General features: G+C 36.4%; 1 protein-coding gene across 1 annotated transcript in view; it reads left to right on the top strand.

Moving 5' to 3' along the window:
• LOC140144661 (fibroblast growth factor receptor 2-like) overlaps nt 1-18108 on the top strand; it is a 74408-nt gene that overhangs the window by 41397 nt on the left and 14903 nt on the right. The window contains exons 4-7 of the mRNA XM_072166470.1: nt 3001-3267; nt 3942-4132; nt 13551-13644; nt 16236-16403. Of these exons, the coding sequence (XP_072022571.1) occupies nt 3001-3267; nt 3942-4132; nt 13551-13644; nt 16236-16403 (720 nt within the window). The remainder of the gene's footprint in view (nt 1-3000; nt 3268-3941; nt 4133-13550; nt 13645-16235; nt 16404-18108) is intronic.

Raw genomic sequence — 18108 nt, 5'->3', positions numbered from 1 at the left:
TAGTAGTGAGTACAGCTGTACTACACGATGTAGTGATTGTAGTCCATACAGGACCAACGCAATATAAAATTATAGTTTTGGTCCGATTTTGAGTTCAAAGCGCACGGCCAATTTTCAAAGCGCATTCTAGCGACCATCATATCTGTTCAACACGTATTTTCAAGTGTATGAGACCACATCTGGTTTCTTGAGAAAAATTCATTTACGGGAGATATTCATCATTTTCTAACCCGGTATCCGAAGATTTTCGTCTGATATCAAAATCGTGCATAGCAATTCACGTGTATCGATCCCGTGTATTCATTTTAGTGTCTCTGCTGCACCAAATAATTATTAGCCAGGCGGTGTCGGTGTGCCATGCATATACCCCAAAGTCACTTGCATTAATGGAGGGCATATTAACCGTCCATTTGTTGCCGAAATGAGTAACATGTAATTGAGAAAACAAATGTACATAGGTGGTTCTGGCTCTAAGCCCTCGATATCATATCATATCATATCATATCATATCATATCATATCATATCATATCATATCATATATCATATCATATCATATCATATCATATCATATCCTAAATGCTAAGAGATCTAAAAGCTCTATTTTGAAAGTTCATTTAGACCTTTACCATGTATAATATTTGTTATTAATGATAAGGGGTCATGTTGAATATGTCCAATTTTGAGTAGGCTTTATCACCCATTAAGGGATCTAGAATGAGCGTTTATTGCGTTTCGACAGTATTATTTGAGGAACATGAGAGCACCTCAGACCTATCGAATTGCATTGTGAATACGAAGCATGTCTTTCTGATATCAAATAATTTTCATTTTTTTAAATCACAATATAATACAAATTTTATGACAAATTATAAAAATTTGATATTTTTCAAATTTTGATATATAACAGTCCTCGAAGTAAATTATATAAATCTAATGATATATTCTTAAAGTCTATGTAGCTGGGAGGAAAAGCCGACGGTCAATTGAAAATTTTGACCTTTCATATTGAAGATATGGATATTTTTCCCAAAAAGACCTAATTTTTTTTGGTGTTTTGGGAAAAAAATTCCATATATTCAATACGAAAGGTCCAAATTTTCAATTGATCGTCGGCTTTTCATCCCACCTACATACACTTTAAGTATAAATCATCAGATTTATAAAGTTTACTTCGAGTATTTTAAATATCAAAATATCCATTTTAATGATTTGCCATAAAATGTTTTTTAAATTTCGATTTTCAAAAAATCAAAATTATTTCATATCAGAATGACATTCTTCGTATTCAGAATGCAATTCGATATGTCTGATGTTCTAATGTCCCAAAATAAATACTGTCCAAACGTTCATACCCCAGCCCTTAAGAGATAGCAAGATTTTATAACCAAGTACAAAGTTCAATTGGGTAACTATTGATTATTAAGAAGGGAAGTCCCGCTGGTGAAATCACAAACATTTCTTCCTTATTGAACCCTTTATTTTCAAAGTCCTTGTTCAGGTAATCAAAATAGCACGCCATAGAGAGGCCCTGGATTATATATGAAAATTGAATTTAAAAAGGTACGTTAATTTTTAACATGAGATTTAGTATAGCCATGTTTTAAGTAATCGAAATAGCGCACCATAAAGAGGCTCTATTGTTCCGCATTTGTCATATTTATTGCTTTTTTTTATGAATTGTCTCTTTTTTTCATACATTTTTGGTACTTTTAATCATACATACCATCAACGCATTTCTATTGTTCTGATTATGACCTCGCATATCATATCAATAATCATATCATTTTATTTTTTGTTTCATTTTGGAGATGATTTTTGTTTCTACCTTGTGCATGTTGTGTGCTCTTCTCTTACGATTTTCACACCATTTTTGTTTGTCATTAAGGCTTATTTTTGATGAATTTGAAAAGCTACCCCTTTCCTTATCAGTAAATTGATACATTTTTCATTATTTTATCATTATCAAGTGAATATACTCAGATTACCTGATCATACCAAAATTATGTACTTACTTATACTTCTTTTTATTACACGTTCGTTAACTGCAATTCAAAATTCTCGCCAATGTGTCAGTGTAAATATAGCAATGCCTTTATGCAAATGAGATTACGGAATTCAAGGTAGTACTACCCTACGTGGCGCGCTTTAAAAGACAACACACATAAATAAACCTGACCTACTGTATTGTTTGTGAGTTGACTCTTATGGACTCAGATGCCACTTTTAAAAACGGTCTCTCTTTTACATAATGAACCATTGTCTCTGAACGCAATGATGTGTGACGCTATAATTTGGTCCATATGTTTAAAACAAAATAAGGCTATACACAAAACTGTATATACTTTAACATTTTGTAAAACATTTATAACTTGTGGACCGTATAAGTTGTTATGCCTCATTTCCACTTTGAAATAACACCACAAGACTTTTTGGTGCCAACCACAGAAGGTAACTGCACTAAGTAGTAACGTTTGAAATAGTCATTAATATGGAAAGGAGACCTTGTTAATTGATTGATTTCCATAGCATCTGTAAGCAAGGATTGGCATCAAACCATCTTTATATAACAGCTCAAGCTCCAGCAGTTATGACCTTGAGCGGAAAGGCTGCATATTCAGCATCACTGTAACGAGTTTGAATAGCTATTTGACTACTCTCTAAGCCAATGTACTGGAAAACTGTGCAATGTGTCCCATATCATATTTTATATCATGATTAACCAATCGTGGGCACTGTAAGAAAGCTTCATTGCGTCTCGAGTGCAACGTAACGGGTCCAACCAGACACGGACTTTCTTATAGTACCCATGATTGGTCAATCACATGATATGATTATTATTAACAATGAAAATAGAGCTTTTAGATCTCGATCTTAGCAATTTCATCCGAACATGTAAATATATCCATTACCATCGCATGAACACACAGATCATTTGTACCCACAAAATGGCGAAAGGCTGACGGCCTCTATAATAGCAAAATCAATTATTTATTTCTCAGTTCCAGATATAGTAAGCCTTACACCCCCATTAGAAGTAAATATAGACCAACTCGTACGTCTTGAGTGTAACGTTACCGGTGAACCAGAACCGGTCATCACGTGGCGAAGAATCGAACCTGTAACTACATTACCATCGGGCCAATTATTACAACTTGGTTACGTAACGCAGTTCCAAGTAAGAGGAACCAAAGATGGCGGCCTCTATGAGTGTCAGGCTACTAACCTATTGGGTACACATAAGAGGAGAGTTCCTGTGAACATAAAACGTACGTAAAAGCCCCAGGTTCGAATTCTATACGTACATATAAAGTTGCCCAAAATAATTTTAGCCGCAAGTTTGAGCTGCAGCCCAGCAGCCACCATGGTTTTGTATTCGCTGGCGTAGTGCACGTTACAATATGACCGTTGCTAGGTCAACTGACTCACTCTTTCTTTGTTACTGATCGAAATGATTACAACAGAAAGCCTGTGTCATATCATAATTCGGAACCTGGGCTTGAACCGGTAACCAATGGATACTTACGTGCACTACGTCAGTGAATTGGAAATGCGATTGAGCAAGTTTCTATGACGTCAAGTTACGAAGTAAATTTCTCTAGCGATGTAGTTTGTCTTTACGGGCTTACGCATGTGTCAAAATGGCTGCAGAGATAGCAGCACTGTTACAATTGCATCGGTGTTTCTATAATTATGTATATAACCGCCATTTAATATCATGCTATCACGTTTGAAAATTTGTTCAACACTTAATGGGCCATGCATGCGGAATTATCGGACAGAACAATTTTGATTGGTTGCAAAGAGGGCTATATCACATATTAAATCAATCAGAGATATGGTTAGAATACTACTTAAAATTGCCAAAAGATCTAAAAGCTCTATTTTAATTGGTTACTGATATGACTATATCATGCAATTGACCAATCATGGTTCTTTACAGATCCACCAGCAATAGATGGACTCGAAACCGCCATCGTCCGTGGATGGCTCAATATACCAGCCAATATCACGTGTAAATTCTCAGGTTATCCCGTCCCGCGTGTCACATGGTTCCACAACGGTGTTCAGATATCGAATGGAATCAATGGAAGAAGGATGATTGTGACAACCGATACAAGATCGATCATAATGGTAAGTCAGCATGCATCATCATCTTAACATTCAACATCTCTTCATTCTCCTCTTCCTTCTTCACCTTCTCTCCTTACCTTTCGTTTTGTTTTTCTTTTCTTCAAGTTTGGAATCGATGACCGTTTGGACACTTGACCCCAACACTTCGTAGACTCTTGGTAACTGGTATCGGCCCCCGTCACGATTAAGTGAAGGTTGGTTGACTCTGATGTAAATGGCCTCCTTAACACCCTTTTCGAAATACTTTGGTTCCCGGTCGAGTATCTTGACTTACTCCAAATCAACTTACCAGTTACCAAGAGTCTACGACCAAGTGTTGGTGTCAAGTGTCCAAACGGTCATTGATCTCAAACTTGGGTTGCCAGTCTCCCGATGAAGGTCGAAGTTAAGACCACAAATTTGAGGTGTATCTAATCTTGTGTTGAACTCAAAAGTATAAAATTATAAATTATGATTCGCTTCAAGTTTGCTTGAAGTTTTAGTAACACAGCATTACTCCAACAGTAGGCAATGATATGCCACTGCCCTTCAGGTATACTATGCATAAAGGACTAGTATGTCGTTAAATGTGTGTGAATTCTTTTGTAATGTCAGGATATTTTCAATGCACTCAGAGCTATACTATGCATAAAGGACTAGTATGTCGTTAAATGTGTGTGAATTCTTTTGTAATGTCAGGATATTTTCAATGCACTCAGAGCTATACTATGCATAAAGGACTAGTATGTCGTTAAATGTGTGTGAATTCTTTTGTAATGTCAGGATATTTTCAATGCACTCAGAGCTATACTATGCATAAAGGACTAGTATGTCGTTAAATGTGTGTGAATTCTTTTGTAATGTCAGGATATTTTCAATGCACTCAGAGCTATACTATGCATAAAGGACTAGTATGTCGTTAAATGTGTGTGAATTCTTTTGTAATGTCAGGATATTTTCAATGCACTCAGAGCTATACTATGCATAAAGGACTAGTATGTCGTTAAATGTGTGTGAATTCTTTTGTAATGTCAGGATATTTTCAATGAACTCAGAGCTATACTATGCATAAAGGACTAGTATGTCGTTAAATGTGTGTGAATTCTTTTGTAATGTCAGGATATTTTCAATGAACTCAGAGCTATACTATGCATAAAGGACTAGTATGTCGTTAAATGTGTGTGAATTCTTTTGTAATGTCAGGATATTTTCAATGCACTCAGAGCTATACTATGCATAAAGGACTAGTATGTCGTTAAATGTCTGTGAATTCTTTTGTAATGTCAGGATATTTTCAATGAACTCAGAGCTATAATATGCATAAAGGACTAGTATGTCGTTAAATGTGTGTGAATTCTTTTGTAATGTCAGGATATTTTCAATGCACTCAGAGCTATACTATGCATAAAGGACTAGTATGTCGTTAAATGTCTGTGAATTCTTTTGTAATGTCAGGATATTTTCAATGCACTCAGAGCTATACTATGCATAAAGGACTAGTATGTCGTTAAATGTGTGTGAATTCTTTTGTAATGTCAGGATATTTTCAATGAACTCAGAGCTATACTATGCATAAAGGACTAGTATGTCGTTAAATGTGCGTGAATTCTTTTGTAATGTCAGGATATTTTCAATGCACTCAGAGCTATACTATGCATAAAGGACTAGTATGTCGTTAAATGTGTGTGAATTCTTTCGTAATGTCAGGATATTTTCAATGCACTCAGAGCTATACTATGCATAAAGGACTAGTATGTCGTTAAATGTGTGTAAATTCTTTTGTAATGTCAGGATATTTTCAATGCACTCAGAGCTATACTATGCATAAAGGACTAGTATGTCGTTAAATGTGTGTAAATTCTTTTGTAATGTCAGGATATTTTCAATGCACTCAGAGCTATACTATGCATAAAGGACTAGTATGTCGTTAAATGTGTGTAAATTCTTTTGTAATGTCAGGATATTTTCAATGCACTCAGAGCTAATGTTTGGAGTGAGTGTTTTACAAATTGTTGACAAGATTAGTAAATCGATATTAGGAAGAGTGAATGTTACCGTGATCAGATGATTTACTCAAGTGTAAGGCCAAGTAAAAATAAAAACATGTTTCTCGTCCGGATTTTTAAAAATTAGGAGGACGAGGGGCTTTTTATTTTCTATTTTTTATTGGAAAACGACGCTAAATAGGCCTACCTGTATTTGGCACCATATTTTGGGTATTCGACATACAGATTGATATCTGAGAAAAAGGAGGAGGCCCTTTTTATTTTATTGTTTTGAGAGGTAGACGCCACCAGTGATCACAAAACTCTTCTGAAATGATGTATTAAGCATTTACAAAGCCGCAAAATAAGTTTCAACTTCTGAAACATCTTTTTCAACAAGTTATAACTGAAAGTTTACAAAATAAAAAGAAATTTGAAAAATCTTCAAAAAATGAGGAGGGCGCGGACGAGAAACATGTATTTGTTTTACTCGGCCTAATCCAAATGCTATTCTGAATAGGATGATAGGAGACACAAAAGCGTTGATCAGATTATCCATATTGCAAAAACATTCAATGGAATTACAAATCACAAAAACCAGACGAAAACAAAACAATAACTAAATAAAAAACTTGATTCGAACTAAATTAATCAAACATTTGAGCCACGGCAATAAGGCTATGTCGTGAGGCAAGAAGTTGCTGAAGTCATGCTCGGTGAAAGCTAACTTAATCCGGGCGCCATTCTTCGACAAAATTATAACATTATCGAGTTTGAGCAAATAAAATACCGCTAAAAGCATACAAACAAGTACTGTTGTAAAACTAATCTATTGTATTGGCATATCTACGGCTGCCTCGCCTAATTCAGCTTTCATCAAAAACAATCTATATGCTTGTAGACGAGGTTTTACGGTATACATTTCTACAGTCCATGGTGCCATCACCTTCAAAGATTTATATAACGACATTGCTGTCGGACAATTGAAGAGCCTGGTCTATCTTTTACGCCGTCATATTTAAGAGTGTCATACTGTAATTTATGTCAATTCGTCACACGTTATTGCTTGCAGCTATTTGTGTTCAAAGTTATGATAATTTAAACTTTCTTGGCGTTTCTTTTTTGATGTGCTTCGTATGCTATACTTCTGAACCCAAATTTGTAGGGAAACAACCGACTGTAGTGGGGACCCGCAGACTGCATTTGTTCAACAGCCGCTCCCACTCTTAATCCTAAAATAGAAACCTAAGTACATGCGATCATTTGTTACATTCCGTTTTCAATGTGTCACGACCAGGTCCCAATAATAATAGCACATTCTAACCAGGTCTCTATAATAATAGCACACTCGTGTTGTATAGTAAAGGGACACAGCAGGAAATCATTTGTTCCCGTAATGCATTGCGAGAGTTTGACTTTGATATTCTTTGCTTTTTTAGGCGGTTCATAGATTGATAACGCATAGATTGGAATATTCCATGCCTGTGCTCCCAAAGCGTACTTGAACTCAGCTGACGCTGGTACAGAGTCAGACCTGGCGACATCGCACATCTCACGCGTTTATTTTGTGTACGCTCGCGCTTTTTGCGCTATTTTTGAGTTCGCACACGCAAACCTGACTTAGTGTCGACCCCCATAGGCAACATGCCCACATTCCGCGGTATAAGCTGGTCATTGTTTACAGGACATCAACAGGGGCAGTTGTGTTATCTCAAACCTGCATATCATTAAATTTATAACCGTCCGATAAAAGAGGCAAAAGTAGTAACTTTTTGCACATGATTTGTAAAAAGAATTGGCCATTGCACATTGAAATGAAGCTAGTATATGGACAATATGAGTGTGCACTTTCATTTAATGACATAAGATTTGAAAATACTGTAAGGAACACTCGCGTTTAAAAAAAAACATATATCTTGGTCAAAAATTGTGCTTTTTCACATTGGCATTGCTATAAACATTGAATTGCGTCATCTATTAACGGAATGAAAAAAAAGTGTTTTTAGCGGGAAGTGATAACTTTCGTTTGATATAAAAACTTTTCTGATTGGATGAAGGGAGCATTCGGGGTTTTGAAGAAAAAAAAAAAAAAAAAAAAAAAAAACCCAATCACAGATGCCGTATTTTCCACTAGTCACCAGATAGATCTCACACAGCTCTTATGATGTTATGCACTCAACCTAGACTGTGCTTGGAAAAATGTGCACTCGGGTGTATCGAGGTGGGTAGAAACTGTGCGTAGATGCATTGATAGTCAAATTCATTATTGTCTCAATATATTCTGTGTTGGCCATTTGTGTGCTAGCCATAGGCTTCAACATAAAAATCAAAGTTGTGTGATATTTTTTTCAAAATATTGAGAGATATTTCAAAAATCACCGAACAAATACGGGCATGTTTGTACTCATTTTAATACATTTTTATGCTGATTCCAAATATGGCCATGGAAATGTACAATTCTGAAATTATTAAATTTTTAAAGTAATTTTGTACCTTGTTGTCTGCAGTCACACCCGTGAGGATAGGGTTATATGACGCTACGCATGCTGGGAAGGCATGTTTGGCGTACTATGGTAAAGGGAACCCCAAGCACGTAGTTCTGTGCCTAAAGTTAGACGGAACACACTCATCTTGGTGAGTGCTGCTTCCTGTTCGACACAATAAAATAATACCCTAACGTCATTTAACCTAGTCACACCGCAATATTAAGTCCAGTTTTAGTATGGCTTACCCAAATCTGGATCTAATGTGACATACGTAATGAGCCTCGCGTCAAGGGAGCATGCGTATTGCCCTAATGACTGCGTCTGCGCTTTAGCTCAGTTGAGGTGGGTTAGTGGTAAACTTGCAAATTTAAAGATGGCCACCAAAATTCGGGCCAAAAACAGGTATAATAGTTTCTAAATATAAGATCTATGTATTTGGTCTCTTACCATGCTTACACATTATCGCTAGTACGCTGCTATAATTTTAGGATAGAACCGTGGTTATTTGCTGAATTTTGGTCGTATAAAAACATAGTGTAGGCAATTACTTTCACCTGTTGCTAATGTTGCATGTGACTCATAAATGAAAGAAGCAACATAATAAATCTAAATCAATCTGGATTGCGTACAGCTTTAGGACAGGCTTCTATATCATAACTAAATTCTCTGACTACCGGGCGTACTTTGATCCATCACTTAATAATAGTCTACTCTGTACACTAGTCTCACTCTAATTACGGTGTTATAAATACTAATGACCTTGTTATAGTGTTATCATATTCTCTCAGACTTAGTGTGCTTTAAGTATTATGTCTATTTTAATCACAAAAAAATCTTAGAATATATTCGATATTCAGCCCGCAAGTCACGGTACTATAATGATTTCTTAGTAAGGGTTTGTAAAGCGGGAAAACGGCTGACGTGTTTTGTTACGGGAGTGGGTACATTTAAAAACAATGCCCCTCTTAATTACGCCCCGTTATTGTAGATAATTAATGATCTTGTGAGAGACATATTGCCGACGTACATGTCTGACCTTAAGGAAAGGGGGAAATAAATGAATTGATGCGGATTCTATGAACCGTATCTTCTACGCACGCAGCTATGGAGGGTAACTGGTGTATTACAGGGATGGCTATAATATTATACTTACCATACTTACGGTCTTTCATTTATATCATGACATTCCCTGAGTACACTAATGTGATATTCTGTCCGCACCAAATAGTCGTGCGATAGATTCTTTTCATGCTCATTCATCTGTGTTTTGACGGCCTTGAGCACGTGAAATGGGGAAATAACATCTGGGACGTAACCAGACCCAGTAAACAAATGTAGCACAACCCCCTGGAAAGTACTTCGTGTGTTGGAAATTTACTGGGTCTAGTATTCCATAACGATAAAAACAAATGCTTCTGTTTGGCTCATGAATACCGATCGTGATGCAAGAAAAAGTAATTTTTGAGTTTCGTTTTCGCTACTGTTTCTGTACCGAATTAAACAGGTCTGTGTACAGAGCGTATTCGCTTGCACCTCAGCCGTCATTTGGCCGATTGCGATGATTTAAAATCGGAGTTCAAGCTTACGTTGTTGATAATCTACATTTCAAGACATTTTTTATCGTAATTAGATTACTGTTTATCTTAATGTAATACCCCCCAATGTGTTGTTTACAGCACTGCTCAGCATCAGTGCAGTCACCGGAGAAGACCAGTTACTTAATCCAATTAAAATAGCCTTAACAACAGCGGATTAAAGCCTTCGCAACTGGCAGACTGTCATGACGTGTTTTTAAAGACATTTCTTGTTTCTTAACTTGATGATTTACCAATCATAACTTCCCATTAAGTATAAATTGCGTAATCATGACACCTGCTGTATGTGTTGCGTGATTAATTCAACCTGGACTTAAGTTTAAGTTGATAGACATATGTATTTATAAGGTGCTACTTATAGTAAGGTAATAAATAATTCAAATTTTACGATTTCGCACTTGAACAACATTATTGAATTGGTCACTTTTACATCAACCCGTGAGTAACAAAACCAACATGATAACTATCAAACATGATCAAATAGATTTAAGATTTAGTTAAATGGGATATTCCAGTTGAAATCCGTACATATATACATGACCTTAATCTTCCACACAGGGCGTGTGCATTTAAAATGGGGTTACCTGAATGTGTGATTCCATTTGAAATCTACGCCCCCTGTGTGGGAGGTATTTTAAGGGCATTAATTTTAACTGGAATAGCCCAATTTTGTCATGTGTGAATTTTGTCGTCGTCCTCGAGCAAATTAGAGAAATAGACGACTATTAAGCGTCGGCTGCTTAAAACTTAACACAAGCGGCGCGTATTACGCATTAAAAGACTAGTCACGACTTAAGCTGAATTTATACTCCAACGCTGAGCGAAGAGTGATTGGTATTTTGACCAATGAGTTTGTCCGTTTTTCCCAACGCAACAAAAAGCGCGCTTCCTTGTTGGGTAAAATCCAATCGCTAAATTCAGCTTAACCAGGCTAATGGCCAAGGCCATATATGCTATTTATAAATTAATATAAGTAAATAATAAATCGAGAAAGGAAATCGTCTGAGAAAGACCGATAAATACAACGATTTTAATTATCACTGATCATACGGTTTAAACTCAGGCCATGTCAGACCCGATTTTGTATTATCCCTTCATTGTCCACGGATTGAAATCCAAGGGGATTGGGATGAGCACATGAATAAATGAAAATGAAAAATAAATTAAAATGAGTAGAAATAAGGCCAGTATTGGTTCAGTGGGATCCTGAGATTACTCTTGATATTATGAGATAATATTGGAATTAAACCATGAGTCACAGAGTCAGTTTTCAAAAACAAATGGTTTGCATTTCACATATTTTATCATGTTTTATATAAATCAAAATGACACTAATTATATAATGACATTGACAACTTTGTTGTATACAATCCTTGATATTATGACATTACATTTGACAATTTAAAGCTGTTGTCTGCATGCATCCGTTCTTATTATAATCCGGAAATATGTAATAAATAATCTGTCAATAGACTGCTCGTATTTGATGATTGTATTTGTGATATAATTAATCCCCACGTCTACAGGTTAAACTTGATTAAAGGCCCATTCAGTGATTTGCTCATCCGGACGATCGTAAAAATAATAAAAATTTGGTACCTTTGTCATTGTCATAGATGTGCTAACATAGCCTGCGAGTAATTCCGCCGACGCCGTGTATTTAAGACAATATAAGACATTTTACACGAATCTGTAATTTAGATACTGACAGTATCTAAATTAGCTACATGTATTCGAATGGGTCTTCAACTTCGTCAGTACTGCTGTTTTCTTCGGTTTTGCAAAATTTGTCATTAAAAAAAATACCAAATGACAATTTGAATGACTTATCCTTCACTTTTATGCAATTTATAAACAAATTTAAATTTTTTACACTTTTTCCCAGCGCTGGGATCACTGAATGGGTCTTTAAGCTACCATTTGCTGATGAGGACGCCCTCAATATTTCTCAAAATTGTGTTTTAACACGATTGTTATGTACTTTAGTAAACTAACATACCCTGCAAAAATCAAGACGGTGCTGTAGTTGTCAAAATTCGAGATTTTGAACCGTCTTGTAACCCTATTGGTTTTGGATATGGATTGTCTTTAAAATTACATAATAATATCAAATATCGCCCCCTTTATGCTGCTTTGTGAAAAACGAGAGCATTTTCGGCGTAAATGTGAATAAATAGCCAAATTTGCAATCCAATACCTTGGTATACGTGAATTGCATTCTGGGTAGGCAAGCAACAACAACCATTTCCGTTCGTATGACGAATTTAATGCTGACATGCTGTACAATCAATGCCCGGCCCGTATTGAACGAAAAATATTTGTTTTTTTCGTACCGTTTCAGAAAAAAGGAAACAAAATATATTTCCCTTGCAATATGTACATTTCAAATGAATATAAAAAGTTTGGGTTAAAATGGAGAGGGAAAAAAACATTCCGACACCGGATTTTGAACCGATTACCTCTCGGGTTGAAACATGAAGCGCGCGCTAACCGACTGAGCTAATCGGCCCGCTGCCTCCATCGTGGAAATTTTATAATTAAATACGGCACACCGTCTAGACGCGTCTCCTCAGCAGTTAGTGTGGTTCGCTTTTTCACAGAATGTGTATGACGCGAAACCAAAGTAGCTGTTGAGGCGACTGATATTACGAGCTATTTCGTTCATAATTCCCGGCCCAGAAATCAAAGTATTTACCATTGTTTACAAACTGGTATACCTGTAAAAGCCGCTGTGTTTCATGATTTCTCCGGAAATACATCGACTTGGAGCGTCAAATTTCAGGATAGTAATGAGAAAAATAGTATCTATTATGTGATACTAAAACCTCATCAACAATGAAAAAAATCGGGGGATGATGCTGTCGATCGGGTTACGGACCTTTAATCGAAAGCGTACACGATGTACATAACAGAGTACGTACATGGCGTGCGGGCAGTCGTGACATATCAAAAGAGCCGACATGAGTGATGCACGTTCGTCTGTTTGGGCCCAAATTAAAAGAGGACATATCTGACAGACAGTACAAACTAATTTATCATACCAATTCTATTTCTTATAGAAATGTTATAATATGGCTTTAATAATACAATAGGAATTTAGAATATCACATTGCTTTCTCTTTATCCACGTTATAGTAGTAATGATGATAACAATAATAATAAAACATAGTGATTTATAGTGTGCTACGCGCAGCAATAGCCCCACAAGCCTCAGCACAGCTTACATGAATTTGGTGACCACTGCGGTATAAGACATCATTATAAACCATGTGCAAGATCCAGAAAAAAAAGCGCATACCCTATTAGACCTATATAACACAATAAACCCTCTCATCCAGGAATAATGGGTCAACTCTTTTCTTTTTCTCGACAGTTAAATCCTGTCACTACTGACTTTGGCACTTATTTATGTCTAGTTGAAAATAGTGTTGGGCGACAACGGCAAACTATAAAATTCCAACCTGCAGGTAAGTTCCCATTGTTGTCTTGTTTTGGGTGTATTCCTAATACATTTGGGCGTATTCCTAATACATTTGGGCGTATTCCTAATACATGTGGGTATATTCCTAATACATTAGGGTGTATTCCTAATACAATAGGGCGTATTCTTAATACATCTGGGTGTATTCTTAATACATCTGGGTGTATTCTTAATACATCTGGGTGTATTCCTAATACATTGGGATGTATTCCTAATGCAGTTGGGGATATTTCTAATGCATTTGGGTATATTCCTAATACATTTGGGTGTAAGTAATATAACAACTCACCCGACTGGGAAGTCATTGGCCGTGTGCCCAGTATGTAAAGCAGATCAACACTCTATCGAGTAAAACTCCAATCATGAAAGTCGACCCCGTTAAGGCCCTGAGTCCCGGTGCCTGCTCGTCGGCAACAGAGTGGCAGGGGTGCTAAGAATCCGCCGGATGTTTGGTTGCCATCTCCACAGGTACTGCCAGAGGAACAAGAGAACCAGGATCAGCGTAAGTAGCCGGAAGTCGACAAAATGCCAAAATGTGACAAAAGCCACAGTCAAGCAGGCCTCAAATACAAGGAGCTGCACTGTGACAAATAAGCCAAAAGTGACAAAACTGGCAACTCTAACAAAGACTGCTGTAGAGGAACCTACAAAGAAAGAGCTCCAGTGGTATTAATATAGGAACCTGGAATGTCAGGACGCTTAGGACATTGGGAAATCCTCCTGGATGAGGTTAGAAGATTTGGTCTTGACATCCTTGGCCTTTGCGAAACACACCTGACAGAATCCGAGACACTCATCAACAAAGATGAATACACCATCTTTCTAACAGGTAGGAAAGATGGCAGAGGAAGAGAAGGCGTTGGGTGTATTCCTAATACATTTGGATGTATTCCTAATGTAGTTGGGTGTATTTCCAATGCATTCGGGTATATTCCTAATACATTTGGGTGTATTCCTAATACATTTGGATGTATTCCTAATGCAGTTGGGTGTGTTTCTAATGCATTTGGGTATATTCCTAATACATTTGGGTGTATTCCTAATACATTTGGGCGTATTCCTAATACATTTGGGCGTATTCCTAATACATTTGGATGTATTCCTAATACATTTGGGTATATTCCTAATACATATGGGTGTATTTCTAATACATATGGGTGAATTCCTAATATATTTGGGTGTATTCTTAATACATTTGGATGTATTCATAATACATTTGGATGTATTCATGATACATTTGGATGTATTCATAATACATTTGGGTGTATTCCTATATATTTGGGTGTATTTTTAAAACATTTGGGTGTATTCCTAATACATTTGGGTGTATTTTTAATACATTTGGGTGTATTCCTAAAATAAAATTAAACGAACGAAGACGGGAAACAGTTGTACATTAGCAGTACATTAGCAGTACATTTTCGGTACTAAGCGTACCTTCTTCAGGCTTTATTATAATACTTAAAACATTTGGGCGTATTTCTATACATGTGGGTGTATTCTTAATACATTTGGGTGTATTCCTAATACATTTGGGTGTATTCCTAATACATTTGGGTGTATTCCTAATACATTTGGGTGTATTCCTAATACATTTGGGTGTATTCCTAATACATTTGGGTGTATTCCTAATACATTTGGGTGTATTCCTAATACATTTGGGTGTATTCCTAATACATTTGGATGTATTCCTGAAACATTTCTGGGTATTTCTATACGTTTGTATGTATTCTTAATACATTTGGGTGTATTCCTAATACATTTGGGTGTATTCCTAATACATTTGGATGTATTCCTGATACATTTCTGGGTATTTCTATACGTTTGTATGTATTCCTAATACATTTGGGTGTATTCCTAATACATTTGGGTGTATTCCTAATACAGTTGGGTGTATTCCTAATACATTTGGATGTATTCCTGATACATTTCTGGGTATTTCTATACATTTGTATGTATTCCTAATACATGTGTGTATTCCATATACGTGTGGGGGTGTGTGTATTTCTAATACATTTGAGTATATTTCCAATGCATTTGGGTATATTCCTAATATATTTGGATGTATTCCTAATACATGTATTCCTGCCACATTTTATGTATTCCTGTTACATTGCGGGGTATTTCTAATACGTTTGGATGCATTCCTAATACATTTGGGTGTATTTCTAATACGTTTGGATGCATTCCTAATACATTTGAGTGTATTTCTAATACGTTTGGATGCATTCCTAATACATTTGGGTGTATTCCTAATACATTTGGGTGTATTCCTAATACATTTGGGTGTATTCCTAATACATTTGATATATTCCTAATACATTTGGATTTTTTCCTGAATACATGTATTCCTGACACATTTTATGTATTCCTAATACATTTGGGTGTATTTCTAATACATTTGAATGTATTTCTAATACATTTGAATGTATTTCTAATACATTTGGGTGTATTCCTAATACATTTGGGTGTATTCCTAATACATTTGAGTGTATCCCTAATACATTGGGTGTATTCGCATTCGCAATACACTTGTGTGTATTCGTATATACAGTTGGGTGTATTTTATTGTTTCAGTGCCTCCGTTACCACCAGTCAATATCCGCGTTGGTTCCGTCTCACATAATACCGCCGTGTTATTCTTCGACGCTCCTCTCTTCAATGGAGGTTTGCCGATTACCATGTACAGAGTCGTCTACCAGAAGGTTGGACAAAGAACCAGTTTATCCAAAAGATTTTTTGTTGGTAAGACTCATTAGGCCAAGGAAAATAAAAAACATGTTTCACGTCCGGGTTTTTGAAAAAAAGGAGGAAGAGGGGCTTTTTTATTTATTTTTTTTAAATCGCAAAATAGGTGTAAATACCCATAATTAGAGCTGTTTTAGCGTATGCAATAATGCCTGGAAAAAGGAGGAGGCCTCTTTTTATTTGTTGTTCTGAGAGATAGACCCCCTCTACCAATCACAAAAACCTTCTAAAAGTGTTCCTTGTATATTAGCAAGTCTCTAGAAAGTATCTCTACTTCCTACACATATTTTTTGAAAAGTATAACTGAATTTCAAAAAATAAAAATAAAATTGAAGAAACCTCGAAAAAGGAAGCGGGAGGGGACGTGAAACATGTTTATTTTTTATTTGGCCTTATTCAAATTTGTCATTGCGGGCAAGCAAGCTTGATCACACTTAGCAATTTCGACCGCGTGCATCGTTTTACTGGTTTCAATCTTTGCCAATTTAGAGTGTTGTGAAGCAACTTTGGTATCAATTTGGAGCTAACAAGATTTTGCACATGACTTTTTATCAATCAAATTGCCATAACAAGATCATGTTTTGGTGTAGGACGGGTTACATAACTGTAGACTTTGTTTATATGAGGTGTTATTTGATTATTAGCTATTTGATTTGTACACATCATAGTGCTTCCAAAACCGAACAATATGTTTATATGAGGTGTTATTTGATTATTATAAAGCGAGTGATGAGCTGTGTGATTTGTACATCAACGTGCTCCCAAAACCGAACAATCAGCAGTGAAGTTTTGCGAAGGACCGGTGCCATTTATGATTTCACACCACCAAATAGTATTATACGGTCGTGCGCCCTGAATGCATTTCTCAGAAAAAAACATGGATGGCCTAAAGTAAGCATTTAAATGAGCAGAAATTTGCATAACTTTGGCTAAATTTGGATGTGTCATGATTTGTAATATCAAATCCTGCAAGTGTACCACAGATGGGAGAGATCGAGTATTTGTTAATGATTTTAAGCAGTCTTTTCTGTACAGAAACACTGGCATGATTTTGCAGGTACATTAGGTTATTCCCTGACATCATAGACTTCGAGGGCCAGTCGTAAAAAATAATGATGGTCAACCTATATTTTTCCCCAATCAGAGGGATCAGGCTTGGGCTAATTTCAACCATACCATCATAGCTGTGTCGCTCTTACATACATACATACATACAATAGGCTTTTATATAGCGCCATTTCAAATGATCACAGCGCTCAAAAACATAGCAAGATAAATATACAACAAAAACATGATAGAATATAAGGAAAAAGTTCACAAGAACCAATAACAAGCAATTATGTTTCTGAAAACAGAAATGTTTTCAACCCTTTTTTGAACACTGGCAAAGAGTTGGAGGAGCGGACTGAAACAGGTAACTGGTTCCACAACTTGGGAGCTATGAAAGCAAAAGCCTTATCAGCGGCTGACTTAAATGAACGGTAGTGGAGCTTGGCCACATGCAGGCGTGTGGCATCAGTGGCAGATCGAAGTCCTTGTCTTCCAGGGATGTATAATGTCAAGGAGGATGCCAAATAATCTGGCCCCAAGCCAGCAAGGCACTTGTAAACATACAACATGGCTTTGTAGTAGATTCTCTCCCTCACGGGCAGCCAGTGAAGTAAAACGACGTTTTCTTGAGGCGAATTTAGTACATATCTCT

The sequence above is a fragment of the Amphiura filiformis genome, unplaced genomic scaffold (assembly GCF_039555335.1).
Source record: "Amphiura filiformis unplaced genomic scaffold, Afil_fr2py scaffold_70, whole genome shotgun sequence".
Classification (NCBI taxonomy): Eukaryota; Metazoa; Echinodermata; class Ophiuroidea; order Amphilepidida; family Amphiuridae; genus Amphiura; species Amphiura filiformis.
The sequence above is the reverse complement of the archived record's forward strand: the minus strand, read 5'-3'. Positions and strand labels throughout refer to the sequence as shown.